Source organism: Diaphorina citri, unplaced genomic scaffold, assembly GCF_000475195.1.
Source record: "Diaphorina citri unplaced genomic scaffold, Diaci psyllid genome assembly version 1.1 scaffold1262, whole genome shotgun sequence".
NCBI lineage: Eukaryota > Metazoa > Arthropoda > Insecta > Hemiptera > Psyllidae > Diaphorina > Diaphorina citri.
In genome coordinates this window covers 13139-29413 of record NW_007378691.1, presented here as the reverse complement: position 1 = coordinate 29413, position 16275 = coordinate 13139, and the positions used below count along the sequence as shown (strand labels likewise).

The following is a 16275-nucleotide window of genomic DNA, read 5'->3' as shown; positions in this document are numbered from 1 at the left end:
CACCAACCTTCCAGATCGTAGCAAGGGAAAGCAAAGTATCGGTTGTTGTGTACGGGTACTGCGCAATGTTTGTGAGAATAGCTCTGGGATTCGACAATATCTGGGTTCTGAATACAATCTGCTTGTAGACATCATCAAAGGTAACTCTAGTTAGCTATAAGTCTAGATAGCTATAAGCAAAGGTAAGACTATAAGTCTAGTTAGCTTTCAGGGTAGCTTCAGTATTACATATGTATGTATTTCTATATGTCGTAGTGGTCACTGCGCTCGCCTTGCACGCGGGAGACCCGGGTTCGATTCCCCGCGGGGTCAATAAATTGTATCATGCAAATAATTGATTCCGTGACTGGCTGTTGCGGGGCCCACTCAGCCTCGTGAGGAAAATGAGTAGCTATGACATATAAATGCTCATAGCGACCGGTGCCAACATGGTAGGTAAACATTGTATGTTTAGGATTCTGTACGCAAACTATGTATAATTTCAGTACTCCATTATAATTTCAGTACATTCTAATACTATTTCAGTACATTCTAGTACTATTTCAGTACATTCCAGTACTTTTTCTTCATTTCAGTACTATTTCTACACCCAACCTGCCGGTCAGACGCAGTACAACTCCTGTTCATCCTACTCTACGCAGACTATGTACTAAATTCCGGAGAGGAGGATGGGTCTGTTGTATCAGTACCGGTTATGATCAGGCAGTCTCTACATGTACCGGACACGTACTCGGGATCACATTGGTGCAACAGCCCCCATACACTGCCCGATGAGACAGGTAAACATGAATTTAGATTTTTTTTTTCCAAGTAGCAATGTAGGTACATAGGCTTACTAGTTAAGGCTTATTTTCCTTTCCGGATATCAGTGGAAACGAAACCAGTTCCTTGGCGGAGATTCGCATTTCCAACTTCAACACGTTGGCCGCCAAAGCTTATGGTGTTCACCCACAGTAGCACAGGCCCCATGCTTGAACACATCTCCCTTAAATAAGATACAAACTCGAAAAATTCTTGGAATTCTTTCATGAAACAAACAAATATCCATAGTCAACGCTGAAAGGAAAATACACCTTTAACTAGTTTATGTCTAGTCTCCGTGACCGAGTGGCTATCACACTAGGCTTGCACGCAGGTCCCGGGTTCGATTCCCGTCGGTGCCGAATGGTGTGATATCCTTCAGATTCGAAGTCCAACGCGTTAACCACTACACCTCTGAGGTTGTTATAAATAAAATGATCAACCTCAGTGGTGTAGTAGTGGTTCGCGTTAGCACGGTGGACTTTGAATTTAAAGGTTGGTGGTTCGAGTCCAAGTCAAGACATAACATTTAGCATAGTATGTTGAGCGGGGAACGACATGTGTGACAAGCATTTATGCTTAATTCAATTAAAATTCCTTTTTACTTTCCTACACCTATAGGAAGGAAAGTAATGTAATCGAGTCAACTTTTTGTTTTTGTCCTCAGAGCAACTCCTATCACGTGTAGAGTGCAAACAGCATCTGATCATTCATTGGAACTTACATCATTACTATGAAGGTGATATCTATAAGTTGTTACGACACGGGTCACCTAGTGCCTCTAATGGCCAGGAATCACAGGTAACTAACAAATTAAATAATAAGTATCATCTGAAGCAGTTACAGTTCCCTCTGTCAAACCTCTTAAAAAAAAAAAAAAACTCAACATACATTTTTCTTATAATGGTATACCCATCCGTATAAGCAGAGCTTGTGCCACGGATTAGTTGCTGATTCTAAGACTTTTTTTTTCTTAAGGGAACTGTAACTGTTAAGGTCTTATCGTCCCGGAAGCGAAGAGAAAAGGAAGACAGAGGATAGGACAAAGCCAGCCGTTCCGAGAACGAAACTTATCCGTTCAGTATAAAATCCGCCCCGGGCGGGATCCGAACCAACGACCTAGAGCTTTCAAGGCGGTCGCACTCCTGCTATCCTGTCGTCCTTCTCTCTTCGCTTTCTGGACGGTACGACCTTAGTTCATCAAACTTCAACGGCTGGCTTTCTCCTATCCTGTCTTCCTTCTCTCTTCGATTTCGGGACGATAAGACCATAGCAGGTTACAGTTCCCTCTGTCAAACCTCTTTAAAAAAAAATAATAATGTAAAATAAAAATCGACCTCATTTCCACAGATGATCAAATGGACTGGATCTCGGAACTGCTCCTCAGCAAGCAAAATCTCCTCTCCCTCATTACTTCCTCTCCTCGTAACCTAACACACCACACCCTCCTTTTTATACAACTGCTCAAACTGGTCACCAAAATCATCGCCACCCATCCAGACAGAGTACACGATTACGAGAGCTTAACACAAAGTGTTCTCGTGTGTATTGAACAGCACGAACAGATGGGTAAGTCAGTTTGTTTTTTGTTTGTTTGATCTTTCTTTCTTTCTTGCTTTATTCCTTCCTTTCTTCGTTAGCCTCCGTGGCCGAGTGGGTATCACACTAGGCTTGCACTCCGGAGGTCCCGGGTTCGAATCCCGGCGGAGTCGAAGTTTTATCGGCTCTGTGTTTGAAGTTCGAGGTGCATTCGGTCTCGTGAGGACAATTGAGTAGCTACTTTAATCGAGTAGCGACCAGTGGCGGCATTACCAGTGTAAAAAGATTACTAAAATATGAAGATTGATTGCAAAGGAGGAACTTAGTAATGCAATTATTACACAATTCGATCAAATCTAATGCTTTGATATCCACAAAAATTGTGAAAAAGCTCTGCTTTACCCCGAAAAATTCATTTTTTTTTTTTTTTTTTTATTGATTGTTCAAACTTTAAAGTGATCTTAGGGTTGATGAGCTTCATTTCACAGATTCAAGCATGGTGAACATCTGTCTGGAATATCTTAGCCTCATTCTCTATCATTTTCCCAACACCAAAAGCCTCGATACTCAGTGTCTATGGAGTCTGCTAAGGGGGGGGTACAGCATACATATCGGCCTGAACTTTCCCTTGCTAAAGAAATAGCAAAGGTTGAGTGCGAAGGGCATCCTCTCGTAAAATTTTCGTAGCCAAAACCAAATGTCAGCCCAAAGCAATCACCCTAGTTAGGGCTGATTGAGAGGCTGATGAAAAACGCCGATCCCGTCTGTACACGGGAAAAGGCGAGGTAAAAGGGAGAGAAAGACATAGGGGTCAGAAAACATTTTTACTTTCTATTACTAACAGTATAGCGGAGCTATACTAGTAATGAAAGTATTGCAATCGGTCCAAATTTTCAAAATCGGGAAATGGGTGGAAATATCCGTTTTGGGGTCCCCTGATTCCAGAAAAGTGGTTTTTAGCCCATGGTCTGTACGTATGTATGTATGTACGTATCAAAGGCCGGACTGACAAGTCACATGAGGAGCTCAACATGCCTGGGACCAATTGGGACAACTGCGGCAACATCGGATCGATGAAACGCCCTATATCCAGAGGTAAGAACTAAGATCTGCTAGTATAGTACAAGGATGTAATACTTCCCTACAAGTATTACACAGTACAAGTTCCTACACTCAAGCTGATTATACTACAGAGGTAAGAACTAAGATCTGCTAGTATAGTACAAGGATGTAATACTTCCCTACAAGTATTACACAGTACAAGTTCCTACACTCAAGCTGATTATACTACAGAGGTAAGAACTAAGATCTGCTAGTATAGTACAAGGATGTAATACTTCCCTACAAGTATTACACAGTACAAGTTCCTACACTCAAGCTGATTATACTACAGAGGTAAGAACTAAGATCTGCTAGTATAGTACAAGGATGTAATACTTCCCTACAAGTATTACACAGTACAAGTTCCTACACTCAAGCTTACACTGCAGTGACTACACTACAGAGGTAAGAACTAAGATCTGCTAGTATAGTACAAGGATGTAATACTTCCCTACAAGTATTACACAGTACAAGTTCCTACACTCAAGCTGATTATACTACAGAGGTAAGAACTAAGATCTGCTAGTATAGTACGAGGATGTAATACTTCCCTACAAGTATTACACAGTACAAGTTCCTACACTCAAGCTTACACTGCAGTGACTACACTACAGAGGTAAGAACTAAGTATGGTACAAGGATGTAATACTTCCCTACAAGTATTACACAGTTCAAGTTCCTACACTCAAGCTGACTATACTACAGAGGTAAGAACTAAGATCTGCTTGTATAGTACAAGGATGTAATACTTCCCTACAAGTATTACACAGTTCAAGTTCCTACACTCAAGCTGACTATACTACAGAGGTAAGAAATAATAAAAAAATAATTCGCTCCATTCTCTCAATCTCAATTCACTGATTCACTCAAAAATAAAAATCAAATATAAACTCAAAACCTTCTTAATTCTTAACCTTCTGATATCAACCTATTCAACCTCTACAACTGGACTTCTCATTCCATCGCACCCACAGAATATAATTATGCATTAAGAAGTGGAAGAATAGCCATCTCCCCAGGGGTTGAATTTAGCCTAGGAGATGTTTTTATTGTAAAGCAATGTTCCAAAAATAAAGGACTTATATTCAAATTCAAATTTATATTATCTTCTCTTCTCTTAACCTTTTTTTCTATTCCAGATACTTAGACTTGCAACATATTGAAGACCCCGTTCAACTAACCAAGCTACCATTCTCCTCCATACTGACCCGATATCTCGAACCCCTACCCTCCAGTTTACAAGACCAACAACTCTTACTTCTGCTACTCAAGGTCGTTCGAACCCTGTCTGGTGAGTTTTTTTTTTTTTTTCAAGAGGTTTGGTAGAGGGATTTTGGTCAAAAGGTCAAAACCATATGTCAGCCCAAAACAATCACAAGATACCTACCTACATCAAAAAATTTCAGTCAAAATTAATTTCCCCTTCAAAAATGTAAAATAACCGTGATCTATTCAAAAAGAATTTAAATTTACGCGCGTTTCTAACATGGAAATTTCATTTTCGTAATACGAAATTACGAAAAAAATCCCCATATTCAAGCCAAAACATCGTGTTTTGGTTTGAACTCCGATCCCCGTGTTCAAAACCCCATAATGTGTGTCATGCGCAGAAACCAAAACTCGTCGAGCATCGTACCGATCCCCAAAAAAAATGCGTTGCGAAATCTGTCTATTGGGTCGGGAGAGAACTCGGTGACGTCCTTTCTTTACTACTCCCCCCCTAAAAAAGTTCATTTGTGTCCTCCGTTTTCAGACCACCAACCTTCCAGATCGTAGCAAGGGGAAGCAAAGTATCGGTTGTTGTGTACGGGTACTGCGCAATGTTTGTGAGAATAGCTCCGGGATTCGACAATATCTGGGCTGCGAATACAATCTGCTTGTAGACATCATCAAAGGTAACTATTAAGACTAGTTAGCTTTCAGGGTAGCTTTCTATATTTCAAGGCTGCCGGTTCGATTCCCTCGCGGGGCAGATTTTTGTCCTAAACAGATATGGTTCGTTGTCGGGACGGCTGGCTTTTTCCTATCCTGTCTTCCTTCTTTCTTCGCTTTCGGGACGATAAGATCTTGGCAGTTACAGTCCCTCCTATCAAACCACAAGAAAGCAAATTTTAAAATTCGAAGCTCAGTACATTTTAGTACTACATATTGCAGTTTCCTGTACATTTTAGTACTATTCCAGTACATTTTAGTACTAATTCAGTACATTTTCTACATTTCAGTACTCCATTCAAATTTCAGTACATTCTAATACTATTTCAGTACATTCTAGTACTATTTCAGTACATTCTTTTACCGCTTTTTGGCGGTTTTCGGTGTAATTTAACAATATATCGGGAACGGTATGAGCTAGAGACTTGAAATTTGGTATGTAGTTTAAAAAAATGTGACAAGGGTGCAACTCAAATCGTTTGGTTGAGATAGGTGTTGCGGTTGGCGGTATATTGACCGGTTTTTGACCTTTTTTTTTGCGGTTTTCAGCTATACCGACTAAACGGTTAGAGATATTGTAAAAGTTTGGCTATAAGAACAAGAACACCCCAAATAAGCATCATTCATTAGGAATATTAGGATCAGGAAAGTCGTGTGATGTTCACACCAGATTGTTTGTTTGATCTTTCTTTCTTGATTTATTCCTTCCTTTCTTCGTTAGCCTCCGTGGCCGAGTGGGTATCACACTAGACTTGCACTCCGAAGGTCTCGGGTTCAATTCCCGGCGGGGTCGAAGTTTTTATCGGCTCTGTGTTTGAAGTTCGAGGTGCACTCGGTCTCGTGAGGACAATTGAGTAGCTACTTTAATCGAGTAGCGACTAGCGACCAGTGGCGGCATTACCAGAGTTAGAAGATTACTGATATATGAAGATTGATTGCAAAGGAGGAACTTAGTAATGCAATTATTACACAATTCGATCGAATCTAATGCTTTGATATCCAGAAAAATTGTGAAAAAGCTCTGCTTTACCACGAAGAATTCATTTTTTTTTTTTTAATATTATTATTGATTGTTCAAACTTTCTGCATTTAAGGATTTAGCACAAGTCCCCACGATGATTGACTGCTGTTCAGGACGAGCCAATTAGACATGGCTAGAGACAATCACCCCGGTGAATGGCAGATACAAAAAAGTAAAAAGAAAACTTTTCTTTACCTACCTATTCTGCCATCACCATTCGGCTACAGCTGAAGCCGCTACAACAACAACAACAACAACAACAACAACAACAAGGTACCTATTGATAATACAAAAACATCTTTGGGTACCCTTTTGAGTATTGATACAAAATCACCTTGAGCCCCGAGGGTAAATGTAGTGGACAGCTGCTCTGAAGTGCTACTACCTTCCTTGTATAGCTGTTTAATAGATTGAAACCAAAAGAACCTTATAGTGTGTCCAGATCAACGTGACAGCAAAATAAAAGGGGAAGCTATATTGCACAGTGCTTCCTCCGACAGTGAAACAAAGTTGGGTAAGGCGATTTCCACCCACCTTACCTGTTGTGGAATCCAACCTCTGAACTTAGAGCTACCTCTGCATTTTAAAAGAGAGAGTTTATCAAAAATTGACCTTTACCTGAATTGCAACAATGTAAGGATTTCCTGGGATTTTCTTCATTTCACAGATTCAAGCATGGTGAACATCTGTCTGGAATATCTTAGCCTCATTCTCTATCATTCTCCCAACACCAAAAGCCTTGATACTCAGTGTCTATGGAGTCTGCTAATTGCTGATTCTAACATTAGAGCTCGTACTGATCTAGTGCTCTCCTGTTTGAATCTAATACTGAGCAATATACTCACTGACAGCGTGGTAAGTTACATCGGACATGGTGTGCATTTGGATTTTTTAACAAGTTTCCATTTATATTTGATCGACAATAAACTCTTATTTGATGGTTAGGAAAAATGGGTGCCAATAGGTATAGTAATGGGGCTCAACCAAATGACAATTTTTTTTGAGATAGAGTCCTATTCCGATGTAAAAGTACCCAAAAAGTGCATTGGCACACTCAAAAACATCCAAAACGGTCCCTAAATCCCCTAAAATGTCGCTCAAAGGTCGCAAAAAAAAATGTTGAAGCAGCCATGGTTTACGACCTCGCATGAACTGACGTCATCACAAAAAAATAGCTGCCCGCGAAAATTTTGTGCGTTTCAAAAATCAGAAATTTCCAACAAAGATTTCTCCTCTTAGGAAGCCTCAAATGAAATTTTAAGCATTTCTATTGAAATCAGCGTGTTTCGAACTTCCTTTATCAGTGAAGAAAAAAAAAGTGGTTGAGCCCCATAGGCGGACGATATTTGTGACAAGCATTTAACTATGTTTAACAGTAGTCTAATTCCAAAAGTGGACATGAAAAAGTGAACATTCCTAGGGAAAACACGAAAAACTCAGATCTTTTGAAGCCAGCAGCCGATTTTAATGGTTTTGGTGTTGAAAAAAGCAAAATTTGTCCCCTTTTGGAACTGAGGCACTCAATTAGAAATTCCAAAAAAAAAAACTCCCTACGTGTTGACACCGGATAAAAGTTCATGTTCGAGGCATTCTCTGCCACTTAACCCCATTTTCCTTTCAGATAAAGACATCTCCGTACCGTCTCGGGACAGTCTCTGGCGTCTCTCCCTCTCCCTCCTCTCCTCCCTTCCCCTCCCCCATCAACAATACCAGGGGTTCCATCAACAATACCAGTACCGGGGACTCCATCAACGCCAATACCAGGGGTTCCATCAACAATACCAGGGGTTCTGTCACCTATTCCATGGGTTCTGTCAAAGCGTGCGCCTATCATCTCATCTCCGGCCTGTGTTCTAACAGGGGCTCTGTCACGGCGCTCCTACACAATATACCCCGCCTTGTTGACGACGCCCTAAGGGATGTAGTGCGGGTGCGCAACGCAGACCTGGTTGCGCAATGCGCCGCTATGTGTTGCGCAAATATGGCGTCTTTCTCTACGAGTGAGGTGAGCGTACGCGCAAAAGTAAAATCTAATCGAAATCGTGATTTATTTGTGAATAGAATAGAATTTTCGGGTTTTCTGCACATATTCATACACAATACTTATTGGTGATAACTTGTACTTACATCATTGACAATACGATTGAAAATGGCAAAACTTTTTTTTCTAAAGCCTACTTAGCTTGAAGGGTAGGCCGCGGGTTCGATTCCCGCCCGGGGTGGATTTATCCTGAACGGGTAAGGTTCGTTCTCGAGGTGATAACTTGTACTTACATCATTGACAATACGATTGAAAATGGCCAAACTTTTTTTCTAAAGCCTACTTAGCTTGAAGGGTAGGCCGCGGGTTCGATTCCCGCCCGGGGTGGATTTTATCCTGAACGGGTAAGGTTCGTTCTCAGAACGGCTGGCTTTTTCCTATCCTGTCTTCCTTCTCTCTCCGCTTTCGGGACGATAAGACCTTAGCAGTTACAGTTCCCTCTATCAAACCTCTTGAAAAATAGTAATAGAGAGTAAAAAAAAGTGTCAAAGACTATATCGAAGCTTTTCGTAGATTCATAGTAGCTTTTACTCATTGTTTTTCAGATTTTACTTCGGAAGTGTATCGACGAAAATTTCTTCACCAAGGTGATTCCAATTCTATCGAACCCGCGGTCTTCGAGTTTGAAGTCCGCGGTGTGTCTCCTGGTGAACAACTTGTTCAATTTGAACCCAGGACTCTTGGCTCAGACGGACCCTATGGTACAACTTATCTGTGTACTAATGAGGTAAGGCGTTTGTGTAATAGCATGCCAAGTCTGTAGTATGTCCCAGGCTCTTAGGACTCACTGGCTTCAGAGAGACATACAGAATTTGAAGAACCTTTCATTACTTTCAGTAGTACTCTTTTGTAACAACCACAACGGCTATATTAGACCCGTGTGGTCTGTGTCGTAGCATGCCCATCCCGTAGTATGCCTCTCATCAGATGGGCGATAAGAAAGACAATACTTCCCATTTAGGTGCTGGATCAACACGTGAACACCAGAAAGTAACCCTTTGAAAGTTGAAATATGTGCAATCGAAATATGAGTGCAAATTTTCCGTCGATCGATGGTAAGATGGTTGTATTCGAACCCGGAAACTTCTGTACGGCAAGCAAGCGCATTATCAACCATTATTCTTAGCAATGTACAGACAAAAGTAAAATTTTATTTACCTAGATATAAGAATAGTTATTTTATATTTATTTTAAAAACGTCCTTTTCTCTCTGTTTCAGTGAAATGACCAAATATTGCAGTACTCCTCTAACAACAGAGCTTACAGAGCTATGTTCTTCTATGTCTCGAATATTGACTCTGTACTTCAGTCTAAACCCTGAAGTACTTCTGATTAGTGATAAGTTTACTTCAGCCCTCATTTATATCCTGAATGCTTCATCCTATGGTAAGTGACTCTCTGTACTTCAGTCTAAACCCTGAAGTACCCCTGATTAGTGATAAGTTTACTTCAGCCCTCATTTATATCCTGAATGCCTCATCCTATGGTAAGTTTCGTCCTTTCGATTCCCGGCTGAGTCAAAGTTTTTCCAGCTCTGTGTTTGGATTTCGGGGTGCATTCAGCCTCGTGAGGACGATTGCGTAGCTACTTTAGTCGAGTAGCGACCGTTGATGGTATTACCAGTGTAAAAAGAAAATTTGTTGTTAGAATTAGTAAATTAGGCATTCAGTAAGTCTTCCTTCTCTCTTCGATTTCGGGACGATAAGACCATAGCAGTTACAGTTCCCTCTGTCAAACCTCTTAAAAAAAATAATAATAATGTAATATAAAAATCGACCCCATTTCCACAGATAATCAAATGGACTGGATCTCAGATTTCCTATCCTGTCTTCCTTCTCTCTTCGATTTCGGGACGATAAGACCATAGCAATTACAGTTCCCTCTGTCAAACCTCTTTAAAAAAATAATAATAATAATGTAAAATAAAAATCGACCCCATTTCCACAGATAATCAAATGGACTGGATCTCGGAACTGCTCCTCAGCAAGCAAAATCTCCTCTCCCTCATTACTTCCTCTCCTAGTAACCTAACACACCACACCCTCCTTTTTATACAACTGCTCAAAGTGGTCACCAAAATCATCGCCACCCATCCAGACAGAGTACACGACTACGAGAGCTTAACACAAAGTGTTCTCGTGTGTATTGAACAGCACGAACAGATGGGTAAGTCAGTTTGTTTGTTTGTTTGTTTGTTTGTTTGTTTGTTTGACTACGAGAGCTTAACACAAAGTGTTCTCGTGTGTATTGAACAGCACGAACAGATGGGTAAGTCAGTTTGTTTGTTTGTTTGTTTGTTACTTTGCTTATATAGAAAGGAAAGTAATGTAATCGGGTCAAAATTTCGATGGTCAGTTTTTAGTGCCAAAACACGTTTTGAGGTCCCTAGAGCCTAAATCCAATGTTTCAGCCATTGGTCCGTGTGTCTGTCTGTCTGCAAACAAAATATCTCGAGATCGGTAAGAGCTAGAGACTTGAAATGAAAAAAAAAAAAAAAAAAAAAAAAATACTCCCCCCTAAAAAAGTTCATTTTTGTTCTCCGTTTTCAGAACACCAACCTTCCAGATCGTAGCAAGGGGAAGCAAAGTATCGGTTGTTGTGTACGGGTATTGCGCAATGTTTGTGAGAATAGCTCCGGGATTCGACAATATCTGGGTTCTGAATACAATCTGCTTGTAGACATCATCAAAGGTAACTATAAGTCTAGTTAGCTTGGAGGATAGCGCGTCTGCCTTGTAAGCGCTACTTCGCGGGTTCGATTCTCGCCCGGGGCGGATTGTATTCTAGACAGATAAGGTTCATTCTCGGAAAGGCTGGCTTTCTCCTATCCTGTCTTCCTTCTTTCTTCGATTTCGGGACGGTAAGGCCTTAGCAGTTACAGTTCAAAAGTACATTTTTATTTTAAAATTTCAGTACTACATATTTCCATATTTCAGTACATTCCAGTACTTTTTCTTCATTTCAGTACTGGAAGGAAAGTAATGTAATCGGGTCAAATTTTCGATGGTCAGTTTTTAGTGCCAAAACACGTTTTGAGGTCCCTCGAGCCTAAATCCAATGTTTCAGCCATTGGTCCGTGTGAGTGTCTGTGTGTGCAAACAAAATATCTCCAAAACGGTAAGAGCTAGAGACTTGAAATTTGGTATGTAGATGTCAAATGTGACAAGGATACGACAAGAAACTTTTGGTTAAGATCGGTGCAACCTTCAGTACTATTTCTACACCCAACCTGCCGGTCAGACACAGTACAACTCCTGTTCATCCTACTGTACGCAAACTATGTACTAAGAACGGTATGAGCTAGAGACTTGAAATTTGGTATGTAGTTTACAAATGTGACAAGGGTGCAACTCAAAACGTTTGGTTGAGATAGGTGTTGCGGTTGGCGGTATATTGACCGGTTTTTGACCTTTTTTTTTATTTTTTGCGGTTTTCAGCTATACCGACTAAACGGTTAGAGATATTGTAAAAGTTTGGCCATAAGAACAAGAACACCCAAAATAAGCATCATTCATTAGGATGAGGAAAGTCGTGTGATCTTCACACCACTTTTTTTTGTTTGATCTTTCTTTCTTGCTTTATTCCTTCCTTTCTTCTTCAGCCTCCGTGACCGAGTGGGTATTACACTAGACTTGCACGCCGGAGGTCCGGGTTCGATTCCCGGCGGGGTCGAAGTTTTATCGGCTCTGTGTTTGAAGTTCGGGGTGCACTCGGTCTCGTGAGGACAATTAAGTAGCTACTTTAATCGAGTAGCGACCAGTGGCGGCATTACCAGTGTAAAAAGATTACTGAAATATGAAGATTGATAGCAAAGGAGGAACTTAGTAATGATATTATTACACAATTCGATCAAATCTAATGCTTTGATATCCAGAAAAATTGTGAAAAAGCTCTGCTTTACCACGAAGAATTCATTTTTTACTTTCCTTATCCCATAGGAAGGAAAGTAATGTAATCGGGTCAAATTTTCGATGGTCAGATTTTAGTTCCAAAACACGTTTTGAGGTCCCTAGAGTCTAAATCCAAAGTTTCAGCCATTGGTCAGTGTGTGTGTCTGTCTGTGTCTGTAAACAAAATATCTCGAGAACGGTAAGAGCTAGAGACTTGAAATTTGGTATGTATCTTTCAAATGTGACAAGAATGCGACACACAAAATATCTCGAGAACGGTAAGAGCTAGAGACTTGAAATTTGGTATGTAGATGTCAAATGTGACAAGGATGCGACAGGAAATTTTTGGTTAAGACCGGTGCAACGGGCATGCAGCTGTCAAATGTGACAAGGATGCGACACGAAACTTTTGGTTAAGACCGGTGCAACGCTTGGCGGCATTTTACCGCTTTTTGGCGGTTTTCGGTGTAATTTAACAATATCTCGGGAACGGTATAAGCTAAAGACTTGAAATTTGGTATGTAGTTCACAAATGTGACAAGGATGTAACACAAAACGTTTGGTTAAAATAGGTGCTGCGGTTGGCGGTATTTTGATCGCTTTTTGGCGGTTTTCAGCTACAACAGAACACCCAAATAAGCATCATTCAATAGGATAAGGAAAGTCGTGTGATGTTCACACCAGATTTTTTTGATTGATTGTTCAAACTTCAAAGTGATCTTATGGTTGATTTTCTTCATTTCACAGATTCAAGCATGGTGAACATCTGTCTGGAATATCTTAGCCTCATTCTCTATCACTCTCCCAACACCAAAACCCTCGATACTCAATGTCTATGGAGTCTGCTAGAAATTTTTGTCGATGGTGGGATTCGAACCCGGGACCTTCTGCATGGCAAGCAAGCGCGTTACCACTGGACCAACCGTGCCCCCTTATTGTTTCTTATTGTTTCATTGCAAATTTTCATCAGTATATGGGTTTCTTCAAATTAAATTGATCCCAAGGGCAAGGCAATGCCTAAACCCTTGACAAATGGAGTGTGCCTGAAGGCATGTGATGTGTTCCAATCCACTCGACTCCCCTTATCGCCCATACGATAAACAAAACCGATGAAAGCCGAGGCCTACATGAAAGTCACACCAAACTTGACCGAACCTTTCTCTCTTTTTCGCTAATATCTCAGTCACTCCACGTCAGAGTGCATCGGGGATCTATTATCTAGAAAACAAAGTTTCCTACTATTTATGTTCACTATTATTTGATATATTTACTCTGGAGTTAGGAGCGGTTTAATTTCAGCAAGATCCAACGAAGAAGAAAAAAAAGGCTCTTATGGGATAGTACGCGGTGGGCAAAGAAAGAAAGAGATGAAGAAAACAGATTCATAGTGGGCGTGTAACTGCAAAGGTTTCCCTCAGGGGTCAACGCGTTGCACTTTGGATCTGGAGGTTGGTGGTTCGAGTCCAAGTCAAGTCATAAAATATATCTAGGTGTAATAATAGGGGGACGATATTTGTGACAAGTATTTATGCTTAACTCAATTAAAATTCCTTTTTACTTTCATTATCCTATACATATAGGATAAGGAGTAGTCTAATTCCAAAAGTGGACATAATTGAGTAGTCTAATTCCAAAAGTGGACATGAAAAAGTGAACATTTCTAGGGAAAACACGAAAAACTCAGATCTTTTGAAGCAAGCAGCCGATTTCAATGGTTTTGGTCTTGAAAAAGGCAAAATTTGTCCCCTTTTGGAACTGAGGCACTCAATTCAAAAATTCCTAAACAAAAAACTACCTACGTGTTGACACCGGATAAAAGTTCATGTTCGAGGCATTCTCTGCCACCTAACCCCATTTTCCTTTCAGATGGAGACATCTCCGTACCGTCTCGGGACAGTCTCTGGCGTCTCTCCCTCTCCCTCCTCTCCTCTCTTCCCCTCCCTCCCGCTCTCCCTCCCACTGTAGTCTCGGTCCTATGCCATCTACTCCGGACTGACAAGCCACAGACCGCACGTTCGATCCTCAACACACTGCCTCGCCTTGTGCCCCATCTCAATCCAGGTAAATACAGATCGGAATTATTGTGTCTTTTTTTTTAAGGATGAGTGTTCCACCGCCATTTTTATTTCGTAGCAATGGTACTCCTAACTAACTCTTGTAGTTCAAATTGAGATTTTCACATCTAACTGTTTACAAGGTAAATTCATCCAGAACTTGTCTTGAGTACCCCTAACTAACCCTTGTAGTTCAAATTGAGAACATTTACGGTAAAAGTGAATGTACTCGTCTTTCGATTGCAGTTATTTCAACGGGTTACTTTCTGGTGTTCTCGTGTTGACCCAGCACTTAAACGGGAAGTATTGTGTCTCTTATCGCCCGTCTGATGAGAGGCATACAGGCATACTACGGGATGAGCACAAACCTCAAGCGTCTAATGTAGCAGTTGTTTGATCACTACGAAAACCCTCGTCACTAAAGACTTTCTCAGTTATACAATGACTTTACCCACAGACCGCACGTTCGATCCTCAACACACTGCCTCGCCTTGTGCCCCATCTCAATCCAGGTAAATACAGATCGGAATTATTGTGTCTTATTGTTTCATTACATTACATTTCATTACAAATTTTCATCAGTAAATGGGTTTCTTCGAATTAAATTGATCCCAAGGGCAAGGCAATGCCTAAACACTTGACAAATGGAGTGTGCCTGAAGGCATGTGATGTGTTCCAATCCACTCGACTCCTCTTATCGCCCAAACGATAAACAAAACCCATGAAAGCCGAGGCCTACATGAAAGTCACACCAAACTTGACCGAACCTTTCTCTCTTTTTCGCTAATATCTCTGTCACTCCACGTCAGAGTGCATCGGGGATCTATTATCTAGAAAACAAAGTTTCCTACTATTTATATTCACTATTATTTGATATATATTTTGGGTCACAATTGAAGCTAAAATTTCCTAATCCTTCTTCCCCTTACAGATAACCTGGAACCCCTCTGTCACGTGGTATTCAGTCTATGGAGTCACAAGTTCAAACCCTGCCCAGCACTGGTCAACTCTGTCCTTGCTCTAACCAGTAGGCGCGGGCCACAACACGGGCCCTTACTATTAGAGTATGATATATTGGATGATGTTCATGTGAGACTCAAACAGTTCTATGTTAGTTTGGAATGTTCTCATGGTGATAATGTGGTAAGTATTGGAAAATTTCCATCTTAGGTAGGTACTTTCGACTGTTCTAACTTTGCAAAATTCGTTCTCGGCCTTTTGGCTGATATGAAAGTGTGTTATCATCTTCTTTTTCTTCGCCTTTTCCCGTGTGCAGCCCTAACTAGGGTGATTGCTTTGGGCTGACATTTGGTTTTGGCTACACATTTTACGAGTGGATGCCCTTCGCACTCAACTTTTGCTATTTCTTCAACAAGGGAAATATAGTCCCTGTTTAAAGTCCCCTAGCCAGACTAAGCTGGTCTACTCCCTGTTTAACGTGCCCCAGTGTGTTTAACGTGTGTTATCATATCAGACAAAAATATTTGAAATATAACAGAAAGACTGTAAAGTAACGATTAAAATAACAACTAAAGTTTCTACCATTTCAGCTATGTACAGAGATGGACATTTATCTACAACTCCTGAACAATATCCTATGCCAGCATCCCCGTTTATGTGAAATAGCGGCTAAGGCAGGCCTAGCAGACACTCTACATAAGTTACTAGGCTGGGTTCTCACCTCTGACACAACGCTCAGTGCTCTATTACAAGTCATGGCTAGCTTCACATCTAACTGTTTACAAGGTATGTTTACCCAGAACTTGTCTCAGTAGGCGTCCACAACGGAGCCCCTACTTTCGATCTTAGTGTAGCTCTGACCCTATTGAGAGAGAGAGAGAGAGAGAGAGAGAGAGAGAGAGAGAGAGAGAGAGAGAGAGAGAGAGGAGAGAGAGA

At 40.9% G+C, this 16275-nt stretch overlaps 1 protein-coding gene across 1 annotated transcript in view; it reads left to right on the top strand.

Annotated features, from left to right (window-relative positions):
• Window positions 1-16275, top strand: part of LOC103515041 — a gene marked incomplete at its 5' end in the record, with an annotated part of 19984 nt that continues 3709 nt past the window's right edge. The window contains 11 exon segments of the mRNA XM_026827855.1: window positions 1-140; window positions 576-779; window positions 1469-1602; window positions 1730-1736; window positions 2152-2370; window positions 7062-7292; window positions 8047-8399; window positions 8981-9162; window positions 9655-9757; window positions 9858-9921; window positions 14192-14386. Coding sequence (XP_026683656.1) covers window positions 1-140; window positions 576-779; window positions 1469-1602; window positions 1730-1736; window positions 2152-2370; window positions 7062-7292; window positions 8047-8399; window positions 8981-9162; window positions 9655-9757; window positions 9858-9921; window positions 14192-14386 — 1832 coding nt within the window.